The sequence below is a fragment of the Erinaceus europaeus genome, chromosome 5 (assembly GCF_950295315.1).
Source record: "Erinaceus europaeus chromosome 5, mEriEur2.1, whole genome shotgun sequence".
Lineage (NCBI taxonomy): Eukaryota > Metazoa > Chordata > Mammalia > Eulipotyphla > Erinaceidae > Erinaceus > Erinaceus europaeus.
In genome coordinates, this window is record NC_080166.1 from 39,261,672 (window position 1) to 39,281,389 (window position 19,718).

The window sequence follows — 19,718 nt, forward strand, 5'->3', positions numbered from 1 at the left end:
AGTAAATGGGTGTGATTTCTGGATGTCTTCTTCAGATTTAGTGTTTGCATAAAGAAATGCCACAGATTATTGTACATTGATTTTGTAGCCTGATACCTTGCTATATTGCCTAATAACTTCCAGTAATTTTCTACTGGATTCTTTAGGTCTTTCTATGTTTACTATTATATCATCTGCAAATAGTGAGAGCTTGACTTCTTCCCTTCCAATCGGTATTCCTTTGATTTCTTTCTCTTGCCTGATTGCTATGGCAAGAAGTTCCAATACTATGTTGAAGAGTAACGGTGACTGTGGACAGCCCTGTGTAGTCCCCAATCTGACGGGGAATGCTTTCAGCTTCTGTCCATTGAGTATGATTGGCTATAGGTTTGCTATATATAGACTCCACTATCTTGAGGAATTTCCCATCTATTCCCATTTTTTGTAGAGTTTTGAGCATGAATGGGTGTTGAATTTTGTCAAAGGCTTTCTCTGCATCTATTGAGATAATCATGTGATTTTTGGCTTTGCTTTTATTGATGTGGTGAAGGACATTGATTGACTTATGGATGTTTAACCAGCCTTGCATTCCTGGGATGAATCCCACTTGGTCGTGATGAACAATTTTTTTGATGTGTTGCTGTATCCAGTTTGCCAAGATCTTGTTAAATATTTTGGTATCTATGTTCATCAGAGGTATTGGTCTGTAGTTTTCCTTTTTTGTTCTGTCCCTATCAGCTTTTGGTATCAGAGTGATGCTGGCTTCATAAAAGGTGGAAGGGAGTATTCCTGTTTCTTCAATCTTATGGAATAGCTTATGAAGTATGGGTATTAACTGTTTCCTGAAAGTTTTGTAGAATTCGTTGGTGAAGCCATCTGGTCCCGGACTTTTGTTGTTGGGGAGATTCTTAATAACGGTTTCAATTTATTTGTCTTTGATTGGTGCATTTAGATTTTGTAGTTCTTCTTGGTTCAGTTTTGGAAGTGCATAGGTTTCTAGGAATTGTTCCATATCTGCCAGATTCTCTAGCTTGGTGGCATATAGTTCTTTATAGAAGTTTCGCAGGATTCTCTGGATTTCTGTGGTGTCAGTTGTGATATCTCCTGCATCGTTTACAATTCTATAAATTTGAGTCTTCTCTCTTTTTTGTTTGGTGAGTCTAGCTAGGGGTTTGTCAATTTTGTTTAATCTTTCAAAGAACCAACATTTGGCTTCATTGATCTTTTGTATGGTTCTTTTATTTTTGAAGTTCTTTATTTTTGCTCTAACTTTAGTGATTTCTGTCCTTCTGGATGCTTTAGGGTTCCTTTGTTCCTCTTCCTCTAAGTCCTTGAGGTGTGCAGTAAGGTCGTTCATTTGAGCGTCTTCTTGGTGTTTAATATGTGATTGCATGGCTATAAGTTTCCCTCTCAGTACTGCTTTTTCTGTGTCCCAAATATTTTGATAGGTTGTGTCTTCATTTTCATTAGTTTCCAGGAACATTTGAATTTCCTGTTTGAATGAGTCTCTGACCCAGTGGTTCTTAAGGAGCATGTCTGAGATGATACTTGGGATTATTTCAATGCTGTTAAATTTGTTGATGTTGTCTTTGTGGCATAACATGTGGTCTATCCTTGAGTATGTGTTATGTGGATTTGAAAAGAAGGTGTATTCCAGTTTTGGGGTAGAGGAGTCTGAAAATGTCCAAGAGGTCTAGTCTGTCGATCTCTTCATTCAATTCTCTTGTATCTTTATTGGTTCTCTGCTTTGTTCATCTGTCTAAGTGTGAGAGTGGGGTATTGAAGTCTCCCACTATTATTGTATTACTATTGATGTATTTTTGAAATTCCTTCAGTAGATGCTTAATGTATTTAGATGGTCCCTCATTGCGTGCATAGATGTTAATAATTGTTAAGTGTTCTTGGCTGATTGATCCTCTAATCATTATGTAATGTCCTTGCCTATCTTTTATTACTTTATTTAATTTAAAATCTATTGTATCTGAGATGAGAATGTTCCTGCCCTTTTTTGTGGTCCGTTAGCCTGTATGATACTTTTCTATCCTTTCACTTTGTCTGTGTTTATCTTGTTGTGACAGATGGGATTCTTGCAAGCAGCATATGGTTGGGTTATGTTTTCCGATCCATCCCCTCACCCTGTGCCTTTTGATGGGTGAGTTTAAGCCATTGACATTTATTGATATTATGGATTTAATGTATTGTAGTGCCATTGTTCTAAAAAAATTTTGCTCTGATATATTGCAAGTATTATAGTGATGTTCTGGTTTATAAGAGGTCTTTTAGAACCTCTTTCAGGGCCAGCTTGGTGATGGTTGCCTCCTTTAACTGTTGTTTATCTAAGAAGGCTTTGATCCCTCCATCTAGTTTGAATGAAAGTCTAGCAGGATATATTATCCTTGGTTGAAACCCTTTTTCATTCAGGGCTCGATAGATATCTTGCCACTCCCTTCTGACTTTTAGAGTTTGAGTGGAGAAGTCTGCAGATAATCTTATGGGTTTTCCCTTGTATGTGACTTTTTGTTTCTCTCTTGCAGCCTTTAGGATCCTTTCTTTATCCTTACTTCTTCTCATTGTGACTATGATGTGTCTTGGTGTCTTCAGGTCTGGGTTGATTCTGTTTGGTACTCTCTGGGCCTCTTGAACCTTGATATCCTTTCTGTTATTCAGGTCTGGGAAGTTTTCTTGTATTATTTCCTCTAGAATGTTTGCTTCCCCTTTCTCTCTTTCTTCCTCTGGCAGGTCAATTATACGAATGTTACTTCTTTTGAGATCATCCCATATGTCTCTGTTGTTGTTTTCAGTGTCTTTCAATCTCTTTTTAAGCTCTTTCACCTCTTTCTTTGTTTTCTCTAACTCATCCTCTGTCTGACTAATTCTGTTTTCTTCTTCTGTTAGTCTGCTTTCCCTTGCCTCAGCCTCTTTCTTCATTACAGCTATTTCAGCTTTCAGTTCTCTAATTGCCTCAAGATAATTAGTATTTTCCTTGGGGGTCTCTACTGTTGTTTCCCTAATACTGCCATTCCTTTCCTCCAATGTTGTTTTCATTTCTATGATTAATAAGTTTATTATTGTTTGCATACTTTTCTTATCTATGGTTACTTCTGGCTGATTTGTAGTTTCTTCTGGGCTCTTGTCTTCATTCATTGGAGTAGCAGTTTTATTTGTTTTTGATCTACCCATTTTTTTTTTATTTATGTGTTTCTTTTTTTTTAATGCTCTGTTGTTCCTCAGTTGTTGTGTCTTGAGTACAAGTAACACTGTACTAAATACCTTTATGACAATTGCACTCACCAACCTCCGGAATTACAGTAGCAACTGAAGTAAGTATTGAAGTCGTTCAATCGTTACCAGTTAGCCAATTTCTCCAGTCCATGAAAAAATAGTAACCAAATCCCATTGAAGAAAGAGAAAAGAGAGGATAGCAAGAATAGCCCCTTTGGAAATCTACTATCCACCGTATATCCTAGGGGTAACAAGAGGGGAAAGGGAACTAGAGCAGAGATACACACATAGAGAGTCCACTCTGCGTCAGATTTCTTCCCCAAAGTAATTCACAAATTCAGAAAGGCAAAGAAGAAGGAAGAAGTGTATGACACGATTAAAAAAAAAGAGAGAGAGAGAGAGACAAGAGAGAGAAAAGGGAGAAGATAAGAAAAAGAGTTGTAATTAAAGAGCAGTGCAAGGAACTTCCCAAATGTGTATCAGTGAATTCAAAAAAGCACCCTGTTTGGTGGTGTGGGGTATCCTGCTAGGAGCTGGTCCCCAGGGATTGCTTATGGCGGGGGCGGGGGGAAGGAGGTATGCTTGAAAAGTATAAGGAAGAAAAAAGAATTTTTTTCCCCTACTCTAATTCTTAACCCAAATTAAGTTATAGTCATCTCCTTGTCACCGATATGACCCTTATTGGCTGGCCTGCTAAAGGCAGAAAATCCTATTGTTTCCAGGGGATGTGTTCGGATCTCAGCGGCTAGCAGCTTCTCAGTCCGCTATCTTCCGGGAAACTCCCCCCCCAGACTTTTTTAAAGGATTTCTTGAAAATGAAAACTAGCTCCAAGTCCTTTGTTCTAATGAGAGCTATACTTAAGAAGTCTTTGGATCCACCCTCAGGGTCGTGTTGGTCCCTGGAGACTCCCGTCCCTGGAGACTCCCAAGAGAAAGCCCCCGAGCTATAGTGCTCCCTCCGGGTCCTCTGCCGGCCACCCAGCAGCGCTCTGCAACCGGCGGAGGAGCCGCCTTCCTGGGCGGAGGACAATGCACAGCCCACCCGCCTTGCCCGGCGCCGCCTGGGAAGTCTGGAGCAGCCTGCCCGCTAGTCCGTGCCACCTTTACTCTAATTCTTATTGACTGGCCTGCTAAAGGCAGAAAATCCTACCGTTTCCAGAAGATGTGACCAGAGCACACGCTGCTAGCAGCTTCTCAGTCCGCCATCTTCCCAGAACCGTCGGTTCATATCTTTCTAGTGTCATTGGATCTGGAAAAGGGGCTTCTAAAATGTGAGGAATATGAAAGCATAACTGTGTTAGAATTGGATCAAAATATGTTGTCAAGTGTCTGATAACCCAACAAATGAAAGAAAGACCAAGTTGTTTATCTAGCTCTCATCTTTCAAAGTCAAAGTTTTCAAAACATGGTCTGCTTTTACCAAAATCATTTTAAACAAATACTTGTTGTCAAAAACTGTAAGGTCATTTGTGGGATGAGCAAATTACAAAAGTGGGCATGAGGAATTGTAAAAAAATAAAAAATGTATACTCATATTGATTGGAAAATTATCTGTTAGTATTGTTGGTCTCCTTTATAAAAGCTAAAACCCATTTCTCTTTCATTAATAATTTTTGTGTTTAAAGTTTTGTTGGCATAGTTGAATACTCTAATCATACTTGACCAACTGATTCTGCTAAAAATGTAACAGTAAACAAGGAAAGTAGTATAATAAGTTAAACCACATGATTGGCGAAGGAATTCAGAGTGTTGCACTGCTATTTTGTTTGTATTCATCTTCATATGATACTGACTCTTTATTCATATAGAAGTCAATCCTATATATTATCCATCCCATCTCCATGTAGATTATGAATTTTCAACTTGCATTAAATGAACACATTTAAGTGATATCTTCAAGAAATAAAAATTTAATTCAGGTCATTGCAACTTCCCCCAATAATTTAATTTTATTTTTCCCCAATAATTTTATAGTTCAAAGTGAAATATTTACATTAATAACACTATCATAATAGATTATCTGTAGGGAATCAAATATATGGCAATTTCTCAAGTTATCATTTTGTTTTAGAAGTTAAGACATTAACTCACTTATTTAATATTTTTTTATTTATTGGGAATTAATGGTTTACAGTCAACAGTAAAATAAAGTACTTGGTATATGTGTAACATGTCTTAGTTTTCCACAGAACACTGTAATCCTCCACTTATGTCCTCCTCACCATCAGTGTCCAGGACCCGCCCCCACCCCAGAATCCTTTATTTTGGTACAATATACCAAATCCAACCCAAGTTCTGCTTTGCATTTTCCCTTCTATTATTTTTCAACTTCTGTCTTGAGTGGGCCTATTCCATATTCATCCTTTTCTTTCTGGCTTATCTCATTTAACATGATTTCTTGAGGTGAAGAAGGTGAATCCATCATTTTTAATAGCTGAGTAGTATTCCGTTGTGCATATAAAGAACAAGTTACTCAGACGCTTATCTGTTGTTGAACACCTGGTTGATTCCAGGTTTTGGCTATTACAGTTTGTGCTATTATGAATATAGGCATATACAGATCTTTTTGATGGGTGTATTTGGTTTCCCTAAGGTTGTAGACATGGGCCAACTGTCTTTTCTTTATCTGTCCACATTTATACATAGTTGTCCCTTCTTTTCCTGATTCAATCTTTTCTTCCCCACTAAGCTACTCATGATCATAGCTACCTCCTTATGTCCCTCTCCTTTTCCTTCTCTCTCTCTGAGTGCTGATGGAGCTGGAGTTTAGAACCCCCTTATTGTTATCCTTTCCCCCCGATGGGAGTATGGATCGAGGTTGTTTATGGGGAGCAGAAGGTAGTAGTTCTAGCTTCTGTAGCTGCTTCTCTGCTGGGCATGGACATTAACGGGTCTATCCATACCCCCAGCCTGTTTGTGTCTTTCCATAGTAGACCAGATGTGAGGGTCCAAGACACGTTGGTGAGGTCATCTGCCCAGAGAAGTTGGAATGGAATCATGGTAGCACCTGTAACTTGGTGTCTGGAAGGTGGCATCACCTAAGTTAAAACAAAATGGTTTCATTAACAGGAACTAAAAAGTAGGATTAGAGCAGATGAGATTAGGGATTTTAGAGTAGAAGAAAACTAGGAAAACTATTTTGGGCATGTTCCTGGGGGCATACAACTATGATAGTTTTGTTTGAGTTTGAAAGCTAGCCTGAGGTTGTCTAAGAGAATGGTGTCATGCCGCTCCCTTTTTGGGCACCAGGTGCTGGGCTAGCTTTGCAGGCAGGAGACAAACCAGGGACTCATGGCTGAGCTGTGAAGCAGTGCAGTGTTTATTGAGAAAAGAATCTGCATTTATAGTTTCCAGGAAGGAAGTGGTAGTGTGGAAAACAGGATGTGACGTAGAGAGGGTGGAGCGAAAAGAGAGTGCAAACCAGTGGGGATTAAATGGTGGAAAACAGGGTGTGACTGGGAGAGGGGGCGGAGCAAAAAGAGAGTGCGAACCAGTGGGATTAAACCAGTGCCCTGCAGGCAGGGCGGTTCTCAGGTAAAGCAGTGATTATGTGAATAGACCACAGCATTAAGCAGTGCAACAGAAAGGGTCTTAGAAGCAGAATTAGAAGGAGACCAACAGTGTCAGAGTAGAGAAAAGAGCTAGAAAGCTGAATTAGGGCAGGGAGTAGCTCCCATTCTTGTATGAAAAAAAATTCTATGGCTAAAACTAACTATTTACCTCCATCCACCTGCCCATATATTTAGCACCAAAGCTTGAGTAACCTCAGAGTCTCTATTGGTCTGAGTTTATAGCTCATGGTCACATCTGAGGAACATTGCAGGCTGAACTCATTTCAGGACCAGTCTTTTTTGAGTGGCAGGGCAGGATACCCCCAGCCTCCCTTTGGAGACTGGGGCTATCCCTACAATCATTGCTTTATGATAAAGCCAAGGTCCTGGGAGGGCCCACAAGATGCTATTTATTATGGAAGTGACCAGTGGTAGTGGAGAGAGGAACCCTTTAGAGGTCTAGGTCCATCATATGTGTATGGGAATACAAAGATTCCCTATCTAGGGCCCCAGATGATCAGGTGGTGTTATACTGACCAAATGGGTCATTATTAAGGGTCAGTCTCTTGCTCTTATCCAACTTTTGTAGTCCTCTCTTTATCTGATGATCTTAGATTTCCTCTCAGTTTTTTAGGCATTGAATATCATTTGTTGAGCCCAGCCAGAGTTAGGTTTTGTGGATCTGTCTTCTTTGGGCCTTTCTGCTAGGCTGTCCTGCTTATTTGGTCTAAGTCTAATCAATTACAGATTTTATGATTCCTTCTTTAGGCACTTCAACCATTATTGAGCACTTTGACTTTGAGTTACATAATTGTCCCTTGCTTATGTATATGCATACACCTGTATCTAGTACCCTAAACCCTAGCCTAATATACTATCTGTTACTTAAGTGCTATCTAACTTGGATGTAGGTTAGGAAAGGTCTCACCATATTTGAAGACTTGCGAGGTTGACTTCTCAGGCTTCGTATCTCTGGTTACAGTCCATAGTAGGATTTTAGTAACAGCATAATGTGGGGTGACAGCACTAGTAGCGATTTGGTTGAAGTTGAGAAAGGTGGTATGGTGGGAAGAAATCAAAGAAGAAATACCAAGAAATATGGGCATAATCCTAGAGGTACCAGGGCTAGGAGTAATGAGGGTCTTAAAGAGAATGCAAGGGGTTTCTTATCGTCTTAAAAAGAGTTAAAATATCAATAATTAATTTTTATAACGAGGTTAGTTGGGGAGGTTAGTGTCTATATTAATATACTTGACTTCACTATGATTTGAACCCTTTTAGTGGTATCTGAACCTCTTTGTATTTTACATACTTACAAGGCCAAAGGGTCTTGACCTGTCTGGCCTAAAGCTATAATTGATTTATATATTTACAGATATAGAAAATATAGAACTATATTTTCAGATACATTTTTAGAGCTCCATGAACAATTTAGTCCCATTATCAGAGTTTGATCATTTTGCAGATCTGAGGTATTAAATGTTTAGGCAAAAGCTAATATTAGTGCTTAGGGCTCTGGTCCCCTATGCCTACACTGAACTTCTCTGTTCCAGTCTCTTGGAAACAGAGTTGGCAGTCAGATGAGGTAAAGAACAAACACCTCATCACAGACCCCTGCAAGCGTCAACCTGGCTTTGACCTAGCACGTTATGATTGGGCCCTCCTCAATCGCTATCGAACAGGCCATGGCCGGTGCACCGCTATGTTCCATCGCTGGGGAGCCAGAGACGACCCGAATTGCCCCTGCGGCTACAGACAGACTATGACCCACATAGTCAACGACTGCCACCTCTCCAGATTCAAAGGAGGTCTTGAAACTTTACATCAGGCTCAACCTGACGCTGTTTACTGGCTACGGAAGAAGGGCAAACGCTAGAAGAAGAAGAAGGGCTACAGTCTAGGCAGTTAGGGAACATGAGATATTAAATCTACCTTGCCCACCCCCCAGCATGTCATATTACTAGTGATAGGACAAAATAGTGATAGGACTAGAATTTCACATCTTCCCCACCACCAAAAGTCTGTGCCCTCCCCCATGCCCCTTAGGTAACCACTGTAGTTTTCCAATTTAAATATGGGTTGTGTTGTGTCTGATTGTTTAAGTATGTGTGTTCAGTTCTCTAAATTCCACATATGAGTGAAACTATCCTGTGGTTTTCCTTAAACCCTTTGCTTATTTCACTAAGCATAATGTTCTAGAGTTCCATCCAATTTATCCCAAAGAATGTAAAATAATCTTTCTTACTGCTGAGTAATACTCCACTGAGTATATGTTCCATAACTTTTTTTAAAATTTATTTTTTATTTTTGTTGTATTTATTTAGTCTCTTTTGTTGCCCTTATTGTTTCGTTGTTGTAGTTATTATTTTTGTTGTTACTGATGTCGTTGTTGTTGGATAGGACAGAGAGAAATGGAGAGAGGAGGGGAAGACTGAGAGGGGGAGAGAAAGACAGACACCTGCAGACCTGCTTCACTGCCTGTGAATTGTTTTATATAGTTTCATTTGTTCATTCTTCCTTTTGTTTCCCTTGCCCATGGGTGAAGTCTCCAAATATATCTTTTTTTAAAAATGTATTTATTTATTTTCCCTTTTGTTGTGTTTGTTTTTTTTATTGTTGTAGTTATTATTGTTGTTACTGATGTCATTGCTATTGGATAGGACAGAGAGAAATGGAGAGAGGAGGGGAAGTCAGAGAGGGGGAGAGAACGATAAACTCCTGCAGACTTACTTCACCCCTTTGTGAAGTGACTCCCCTGCAGGTGGAGAGCCAGAGGCTCGAATTGGGATCAAAATGCTGGTCCTTGTGCTTTGCACCATGTGCACTTAACCTGCTGCACTACCACCTGACTCCCTCCAAATATGTCTTTAGTGTTAATGTCATGAAATGTTTTACCAGTATGTTCTTCTATGTATTTTGTACTTTCAGGTCTGATATCCATATTTTGATCCATTTTGAGTTACTTTTGGTGTATGGTGTTAATTGGTGGTCTACTTTCATTTTTCTACATGTGGTTTTCCAATTCTGCCAACACAATTTGTTAAGGAGACTGTCTATTCCCCAATGGAAAGATTTGGCCCCTTTGAAATAAGAAGTGTCTGTACATATATGGATTGAGTTCTGGGTTCTCAATCCTGTTCCACTGGTCCATATGGCCACTTTTGTTCCAAAACCACAGTGTTTTGTTTACTACTGCTTTGTTGCCAGCCTAGCGTTGCGGGTGTTTCTTTCCAGGCACGTGCTCTCTGGGTTGGAGAGAACTCGACTGAAGCCAATCTTGGCTGCTGCTTACGCAGTGACATGAGAGAAGAACCAGGAACTCGTGACGGAGCAGGAACCCAATGCCTTTATTGATCAGAGACAACGTCTTTATACATATCTTTAACTGGAAGTGGCAAGTGGGAAAAGGAAATGGCTAAGAGAGGGGGTAGAGAAAAGGAAAGAGCACAAAGGTAGAAAGCTTCTATAGTAACTATTGCAAAGGTTTTAACTGGTGGGATTAATTAATATACTGCAGTCAGGGCGGGTCTCAGACAAAACAATGATTATGTAAATACATTATAGTATCAGTGATGGAGCAGAGCAGGGGGGCTTCTCGACATCTCCCCCTTTCTTTTTATCTAATGGCCATAGTATCAGGAATGCGGGGTACTTTGTGAAGCAGAGAGATTTATAGGACGAGGCACACCTTTGGGGTTACTACTGTCCCTCCTTGCTCAACCTCTCAGTAGAGAGAGAGACTAACAGGATTGAGACACTCCTCAGGTTCAAGCCCTGCCAAGCTCAACCACATCCTCCCAACATCTCCCTCTTTCTGAATGGCCATATATAAATGGGTCAAGGTCTGTAAAAGACTCCATTTCTGTCAGAGGATGGCAGTGTAGGGGTGAACAGAAACCTATATTGTGCAGGCATTTTTAAAAGAACTGGAATAGACAGAGAGTGACAAGTAGAGCATCAAGAGCCAGTGTGATGCTTAGGGGAGGCCTGGTGGGCGAAGGGGCATTTCATGCCTTTGGGTGTAGGACCTGGCAGTGAGGGGGCATTTCCTGCCTCTGAGGGCAGGGCCTGGCAGCAAGGGAGCATTTCTTGCTTCTGGGGGCAGGGCCTATCAAGTGAAGGGACTTGTGGCTTGCCAGGCGAAGGAGCTTGTGGCCTTGAAGATGAAGGGGCTATTCGGCATTGTAGAGTCCCAAGATATCTGGCTGCAAAGTCCATGGACTGCTGCAGTCAGTCTTTGAGAAACCAGGCAGTGTAAAGGGAGTGTCCAAAGGTGAACCAGCAAGTCTGATAGAAGCATCAGTCCAGTGCCATCGACCAGGGGAATAAATGCCACGCTTCTATCTTGATGGTGGAGGACAGCCACTGGAACTTTGCTTCTCTGTAGAGAGTGAGCTGGAACTGCCAAAACATGACAGGTGAAGCAGAAGCAAGAAGGGCAGACAGCTATGGGCAGTAGGAAAGTTCTGTCCTTTGGAGTCTGTGAATCAGGTTCTCCAGATAGTGTCAGGTCACATCATGGGTTTCAGGGGGATGGCTGTAGTTGTGGGCGATGACAGAGGACAGGGGTCTAAATGTATTTCTGGGAATTCTGTATGAGCAGATGCTTCTTCAAGTGAAGGCTTGACATAGCTGTATCACTTACTTGTGAAGAAAAAACTTGTAACAAATTAGAAGTTTACTATAATTGATAACTCGATGATTATAATTGGTTTAAGTACTTTTATAATTTTGGAAGACCTTTCTAGTATGATTTTAAGGTTGTTTAAACAGTTGAAGCTCAATAAAATGTGGAAAGGTAAACAGAAGAACCATTGTTAGAAGCCTCAAGCATGAGAATCATTAGCATAACCATTGTGTGATATTTCACTCACCCAGGCTGGTTCTACCTCTTTAATTGCGAAGGTATATGAGAGCTTTACATATCAATAGCATCTTTTCTACCTTTTGTTACGCCCATTTAAGATGGAGACACACCCTAGGTGTGTACAGGATCTTCAGACCAGATTTAGTTAAAATATATTGATTTTTAACTAATTTTTACCTTAGATGTTAAACAAACTCAGGTTACTTAGAGAGTTAACACATGTTAGTGACAATGTTTTATTTATTTATTTTTTTGGATTGTTTCTGGACATCTCCAGAAATCATGGCTGTGCCAGCATTTTTTTTTCTTTTAATAAAGTCAGTTAAGTTTGAGAGTACCCTGAGCAAAATGGGTCATAGAAAAATTCAGTCATTCAAATCACTCTCTTACAAAACACAACTGAAAGCAGAGGGGGTAGACAGCAAACTTAAGATATTTAGAGAGAGCGGGGGGGGGGGGAAGCGGTAGGGAGGTTTTGTTTTTCGGCTTTGTGAACCAGATTCTTTAGATCCCACTATGTCGAATTATGAGTCCCAGAGGGCGTCCTACTTCAAAAAGGGCCTCAAAATCCCAGTTATGCTGGTTCTGACTGTTCCTGTTGCTGCAGGCACCCATTCCCAAAAATGTCTTCCCATAGAAGAATAGAGTCAGGAGGGTAGAACTAACCATGTGTCTCCATTCTTGGAGACTGCCAAGGTTCTGGAGAAGGCTCTGCAAGTTAGAGTTGCCCTTCTCCACAGGAGATATGGTGGGGGAGTCTAGGAAGTCCCAGGGGAAATCTTCTTGCATTTCCCAAGCTCTATGATCACAGTCATGAGAAACCAAGGTGTGGCCCAGAGCAAAATGTCCCAGAGATAGAAAACCTGTCTCAAGAAAAGAGGAAAAGGTTTGGGAAACCTGTTCATAAGGATGAAGGTCACCCATCGCAGAGGGGTCACAGAAAAATAATAAGAGGGAAAAAAAGAATCAGTGCCTTCGTAAAACACGAGGCTGCAGAAAGCCAAGGCTGTATTCTTATCTGGAGTGCCTTCATATGTCTGTCACTTGTGTGGAAGCCAAGGGGCAGGTCCCTGTTTGGGTGCCAGATACCGGCTAGCGCTAGAGTGTTTCTTCCCGGGCACATGCTCTCTGGGTTGGAGAGAGTTCGACTGGAGCCAACCTTGGCTGATGCTTACTCAGCGACGTGGGAGAGGAACCAGGAACTTGTGACAGAGTGGGAACGCAATGCCTTTATTGATCTGAGACAATGCCTTTGTATATATCTAACTGGAAGTGGCAAGTGGGAAAAGGAAATGGCTAGGAGAGGGGGTAGAGAAAAGGAAAGAGAGCGAAGGTAGAAAGCTTCCATAGCAACTGTTGCAAGGTTTATCTGATGGGATTAATTAATACACTGCAGGCAGGGCGGGTCTCAGGCAAAACAATGATTATGTAAATAGACCATAGTATCAGTGATGGAGCAGAGCAGGGGGGCTGCCTGACACTTTGTAGTATAACCTGACATCAGTATTGTGGTGCCTTCATTTTTCTTCTTTTTTCCTTAGGAGTGTTTTTGCTATTGGAAGCACAATTCCCACTACCAGAATTCTGTATCCCATCCCCTCCCCCGATAGCTTTCCTATTCTTTAACTGTCTGGGAGTATGGACCCAGGGTCATTATGGGGTGCAAAAGGTTGAAGGTCTGGCTTCTGTAATTGCTTCCCCACTGAACATGGAAGTTGACAGGTCGATCCATACTCCCAGCCTGTCTCTCTTTTTCCCTAGTGGGGTAGGGCTCTGGGGAAGCAAGGCTCTAGGACACATTGGTGGAATTGTCTGTTCAGGGAAGTCCAGTTGGCATCATTTTGAACCTGGTGGCTGAGAAAAGAGTTAACATATAAAGCCAAACAAATTGTTGACTAATCATGAACCTAAAGGCTGGAATATTGCAGATGAAGATTTGGGTCTTCATTTCTCCTGATGAGGAGAAGCAGCAGAAGCCAAAGAGCGACCTGCTCCAAGTCTTGTGCTTTATACCTTCCCTTCTCTGTGTGTCCCGCCTCAGGCTGACATCATTCCTATGCTAATAGTCCCAAACTCTGTTGGAGTCACAACATTGTTTAGTCTCCAGGCTTTGGTGAAATTTCTTTTCCTTTTTTGGTTGATTTCTAGTTTCATGCCTTCATGGTCTGAGAGGTTACAGTTTATAATTTTAATATATAAATATTTGTTTAGACTGTCTTTGTGGCCTGTCGTATGGCCAATCCTTATAAATGTTTTATGTGTACTTGAAAATAATGTGTTCACCTAAGGTTTAATTAAATTCGCTATTTCTCTATTAATTTTTTTGTCCAAATGTTCTGTCTCTTGCTTGCTGTGTTGAAATATACTATTGTGTTGTTATCAGTGTCTCCTTTGAATTCAGTAACTGTTTGTTTTATATATTTGGGTGCTCCTAAGTTGGGGCATATATATTTATGATGGTAATATCGTTTTTGTTGGATTCATTTTTTAACCATTATATAATGTCCTTCTCTATCTCTGATAACTTTCTTTGCCTGATAATAGGATAGCTGTCCCTGCCCTTTTTTTTTCTTGAGTTATTAGCTTGGGACATTTTGCTCCAGCCTCTTTTCCATGGTCTTTGGATGTGTGTTTCCTGAAGACATATAATGGATGGATCCTGTTCTTTAATCCATTTAGCTACTCTGAGTTTTTTGACAGGTGAATTTAGGCCATTCGCATTATGGTGATTATTGACATATGGAGTTTACTTCTGTCCATTCTGATATTTGTTTTGAGTTTATTTTAAATTATTGAATCTTTGCCCTTTTGTTTCTGTCAGACCTTTTGTGTGGATGAGTTTCTGTGGTGAATTCCTCACTGAGTTTTCTGTAAATTTCTGTTCCCTGTTTTGTTTTGTGGTTACCATGTGTGTAATAACTAGCCTTGTATGTCTAGAAATTCTTTTTTAAGTTGATCTTGATTAACAAACATTTGATAGTTTCTTTGTCTTTTAAGATATCTGTTCCCTTTTTGTTGCACTTGTTGTTGTTGTTAATTGATGTCATTGCTGGATAGGACACAGAGAAATGGAGAGAGGAGGGAAAGACCAAGAGGGAGAGAGAAAGATAGACACCTGCAGACCTGTTTCACCACTTGTGAAGCGACTCCCCTGCAGGTGGGGAGCTGGGGGCTGGAACCCTGATCCTTATTCAGGCCTTGCGCTTTTCACCACGTGCGCTTAACCCGTTGTGCTACCGCCCGACTCCCCCTTCTTTGTCTTTTAATCCCCTTCCCTATTTCCTTCTTGTTCTTTCCTATTTTGTTGTGTTGTTGTTTCTAGTCTACTGCTGTTCACCTCTCTGAGAACATATGTTCCTTTGCTTTCTCCCTTTCAGTAGGGCTCAGTTCAGTATTTTTTTAAGTTCAGGCTGATTATGGTAAATTCCTTTAGTTTTTTGTATATTTGTGAATACCTTTGTTTCTCCCTCATACTTGAAGGATAATTTTCTAGGATACAAAATTTGTGGCTGAAATTCCTTCTCCTTTAGTGCCTTGAGTATGTCATTCTACTCTCTCCTTACCTGTAGGGTTTGTTAAGAAAAATATGATGAGAGTCTAATATTTCTCCCTTTGCGTGTAACTTCTTTCCTTTCCTTAGCAGCCTGAAAAAGTTTTTCATTGTCGTTGAGTTTTGATAATTTTACAATAATGTACCTTGGTTTTGGCCTTTTTGGATTTGTAAACCTGGGTGCTCGGTCTGCCTCTGAAATCTGTATGTTCTGAGGATTGCCTGGGTGAAGAAAATTTTCAACTAAAATTTCTCTGAAAATTACCTCTGGAACTTTGGCCCAGTCTACCTCCTCAGGTATCCCTATAACTCGTATATTAGGTCATTTTATTGGGTCTGCAATTTCACGGAGAGTAGCTTCATTCTTTCTAAACATTTCCTCTCTGTCATCTTTGAATTGAAAGAGTGGGCTAGTTATGTCCTCTACATTGGAAATTCTTTCTTCTACATGTGTGAGTCTTTTTCCTAATAAGCTTTCTCCCTGAGTTTGAACTGCACTAAAGGTATCTTTCAGAGCTTGCAGTTCCTTTTGAAAATTTTCTTTCATGCTTCTTAACTGTTTAGTGAACTCTGCTTGAAGTTCTTCTTTCACGCTTTATAGCTTCTTATCAAATTCTATTCTGAGTTCCTCTTTCGTGTATATTAATTCCAAAGTAAAATGCTCTTTCAATTTTGCTTAAGTTCTTGTAGGATTTTCATAAGCTTTCTTCCCCCTCCCATAGGAAATACCCATAATTGTTCTTTTTTCTATTTATTTATTTATTAGCTATAGACAGAGAGAAATTGAGAGGGGAGGGGGGAGATAGAGAGCGAGAGAGACAGAAAGATGCCTGCAGCACTCTTCACCACTCATGAAGCTTTCCTCCTGCAGGTGGGGACCAGGGGCTTGAACCTTTGACCTTGTGCACTGTAACATAAGTGCTTAATCAAGTGTGCCATCACCTGGTCCCCAGTTCTCATAAGCTTTCAATAGTCTGCCTCTGATAGACTCTCTGCATCTGGTATTTCTTGGATTTTGTCTGATTTGCTTCTTTCAATTTGTGGCATATTTTAGCATTTTGCCTCTGTTTTTGTATGTAGGGTGTTGGTTATTGTTGACCAACAAGTGGTGCTGTTGTGATCTCTGCATTTTACTTGTTTGTATAATCTGTGGTGAGTGGGTGTAGGTGTGTTTTGGACTGACTTGTGGGCTGAGTTTTATGTCCTTGTCCTAAACTCATACTGAGAAAAAACAAAAACAAACAAACAAAACAAACAGACAAACACACAAAATCCCTGAGTCAAAGATTGAGTTTTTAAGCTCCAGTTTCTTTTCTTCTGGGGAGTGTGATAACTGTGTTACTGTCCAAGATGGCTGGGGTCGGTGCCAAGTGCTGTCTGCCCAAAGCTCTAGTTTCAACCTTGTCTTCCAGCCCACAACCTTACTTCCCCAACCACATGTGGGCACTGACCTGAGGCTGTGGAATTTTTCAGCTGTAGATTATGTGTCCAATTTAGTCTCTTGTGTACAATAGTTGTTTTGGGAAGAATGGACATCTGATTGTGGTACTAAGGGATCTCTTTGTATGAGTGGTTGTTTCTTTTGCTGTGAAGAAGCATTATAATTTGATGCAGTCCTATGGGATTATTTTTGATTTAGTCTTCTTTGTAATTGGATTCGTATCATTGAAGATACCTGTAAAATTTATATGGAAAAGAGTCTGTCAATATTTTCCTCTAAGTATTTGATAGTTTCTGGTCTAACATCCAAGTCCTTGGTCCATTTGGAATTTACTTTTGTGTTTGGTGAAATGTAATGGTTCAGCTTTTTTCTTTGGTATGTTTCCATCCAATTTTCCAAAAACCATTTGTTGAAGAGACTTTTCTTTCCCCATTTAATAGTCTGGGCATCTTTGTCAAAGATTAGATGTCAATAGGTACAGAGCTCATTTCTGGGCTCTCATTTATATTCCACTGTTCAATGTGTCTTATTTTTGTTCCAGTCCAGGCACTTGTGAACATGACGGCCCTATAATACAATTTGAGATCTGAAAGTGGGATGCCTCCACTTCTGTTTTTTTTCTTTTTCCTCAACATTATTTTGGCAATTTTAGGTATTTCCTTGTTCCAGATAAACATTTGTAGCTTTTGTTCTAGGACTTTAACTTATAAATAAGTTAAGTATGTTTGGTATATTTTTCTTGTTAAAGAAAGCCTGTAGGGGATGGGCAGTGGCACACCTGATTAAGCACACATAGTACTATACACAAGAACCAGCATAAGGCTGAATGGGGGATGCTTCACAAGCAGTGAAGCAGGTCTGCAGGTGTGTGTGTCTTTCTCTCTTCCTCTCTATCTCCCCCTCTTAGCTCAATTTCTCTCTGTCATATCCAGTAAAATATGCATATAACTTCCAGGAGCAGTGGATTCGTAGGACTCATAGTGAGTGATAACCTCAGTGATAACCCTGATGGGGGTGGAAGGAGAAAAAAAAAAACAGAAATAAAAAACAAAAGAAAGAAAGAGAAACCATCTGACTATTGGGAAAATGAATTAAAAAAACATAGACCAGTATATTAGTGAATAAAATTAATAAGAATGAAGACTGTATAATTTTGTTGAATGGATTACACTATTTAAATATTTTATATTTCTGAGAGGATAATTATTAGCTTTCATTATCAATTAAATATGTAAGTTTATTTTCAGGAAGCTATATTAATATTATTTAAGTAAATATACACTTAAATTGCAGTTTTCACTCAAAGTAATTTTTTCAATGCTGTCTGACTGTTTCCTCACTTAGAATAATTGCTAAGTTTTATATAAACTTTCATAGAAATAGCTTCTATGTAAGCAGCAATGTATATAAATTAATGGATTTTCATTTATCCATTTAAGAAAAATAAGTTCATGGGCTTCAGAACCCCATGGACTTTAGAGTGGTAAATTTTAATTCATAATTTACTGGTTTTAGAGGAATTATGTATTTAAAAGAACTTGGGGTGATTTATATTGTTGGAACATGGCAGTATCTATTGTATTTGCTATTAGTTTTCAATGCCAGTCTCTAATTATGTAAAATACTTTAACATCTAGGATTTCAAGTGCCAAACTTAACAATTTTTCTCGCCTGGAGCCAACACTTCACCGTCTGGGTGTGCAGTTTGATCAGAACTTGGCCCAGAACATCATCACAGAGAAGCCTGGGGTGGCAACAAAACTTTTATATCAAATGTACATTGCTCTTCAGAAAAAGAAAAAAAGTGGATTCACTGGAGTTGAAGCTATACAACCTATGACAAATACAAAATTTCAGAGCATGAGAAGTGAGACTTTCCGAGATGTAAGTACAGAAGGAAACATAAACAGATCACAATGTAAAACTTGGTAAAGAGAAATTACAGTTTTGCTGTATTTCCAGTGATGCCCATTGGAGATGGTATATACACTTACGTGTACATATACATATATGCCATACTTGAGTTTTATTTTATATTAATATTTTATTTCTCCCTCCATCCTATCCACATTGCTGGCCACAATGGACTTCTTTACACCAGTCCTTGTGATTCGTGCCAGGTGCGCTTAACCCACTGAGCTACTGCCCGAATCCCTACACAATGGACTTCTTACTCTAGGCAATAATAAAGGTCATAGTAATTCCCATCCTCTGGTATTGTGACTGTTTTTTTAACCCGCTGATATTTTAACTGGTTTTGACTATTTGTTATGTAGTCTCGTAAGACTTCTAATTCCTCAAATTCAAGGAATATACTTAGTATAATGCTTTGAATATGCACATATTCATTCAATTATATTTTAACTAAATGTGATACAACTTTAATTGACATTTCTACCCTCCTATCCTGTGTATTTCCTTCTTATAACTGAAGTATTTTTATATTTCTCTACCTCAGAGGTACTTGGGAGTGCTACACTGAAGCAGTACACTTAAGGAAACAATTAAATTCTTAAATATAATTACTGAAATGATAGTGACAAAATAGATGTGGGGTCTACCTCCACATTTAGATTTATATTATTTTTTAAAAGCTAAATATCAAGTGTAATTGAATATGTCTCTGGTCTTCACATAGACATTTCTTCTGTTTATTTGTTTACAGTATAGTCTTTAATACATACCTCTTACCTTCTTTTGATAGGTGTCTGGGAGATACTCTCTCCCTCAACCCAGGGAAACCATTATATACCAGGACTCTAATGCCCCTTCATCCCATTCCATTCCCTCTTCCCCCAGAGTCCTTTGCTTGGTGCAATATACTCAGTCCAAGCTTCACCTAATGTTTTCCATGACTGTCCTGTATTCTTAAGTTCCATCAATCACTCAGTATTGTTCTTCCTCTTTCTGGCTTATTTCACTAAACATGATACCTTCAGGTTCTGACTAAAATGTTGTAAAGGCAATGACTCCATCATTTTTAATAGCTGTATTGTATCCCATTGTGTAAATGTAGCACAGAATTTTTAGCCACTAGAATTTTTAGCCATTAGAAGTCTAGGTTGTTTCCATTTTGGGCTATTACAAACTATACTGCTATGAATGTAT

The 19,718-nt window shown here is 39.5% G+C and overlaps 1 protein-coding gene across 1 annotated transcript in view; it reads left to right on the forward strand.

The window, feature by feature from the left end:
* SPEF2 (sperm flagellar 2) overlaps nt 1-19,718 on the forward strand; it is a 305,327-nt gene that overhangs the window by 20,582 nt on the left and 265,027 nt on the right. The window contains exon 3 of the mRNA XM_060191863.1: nt 18,248-18,494. Coding sequence (XP_060047846.1) covers nt 18,248-18,494 — 247 coding nt within the window. The remainder of the gene's footprint in view (nt 1-18,247; nt 18,495-19,718) is intronic.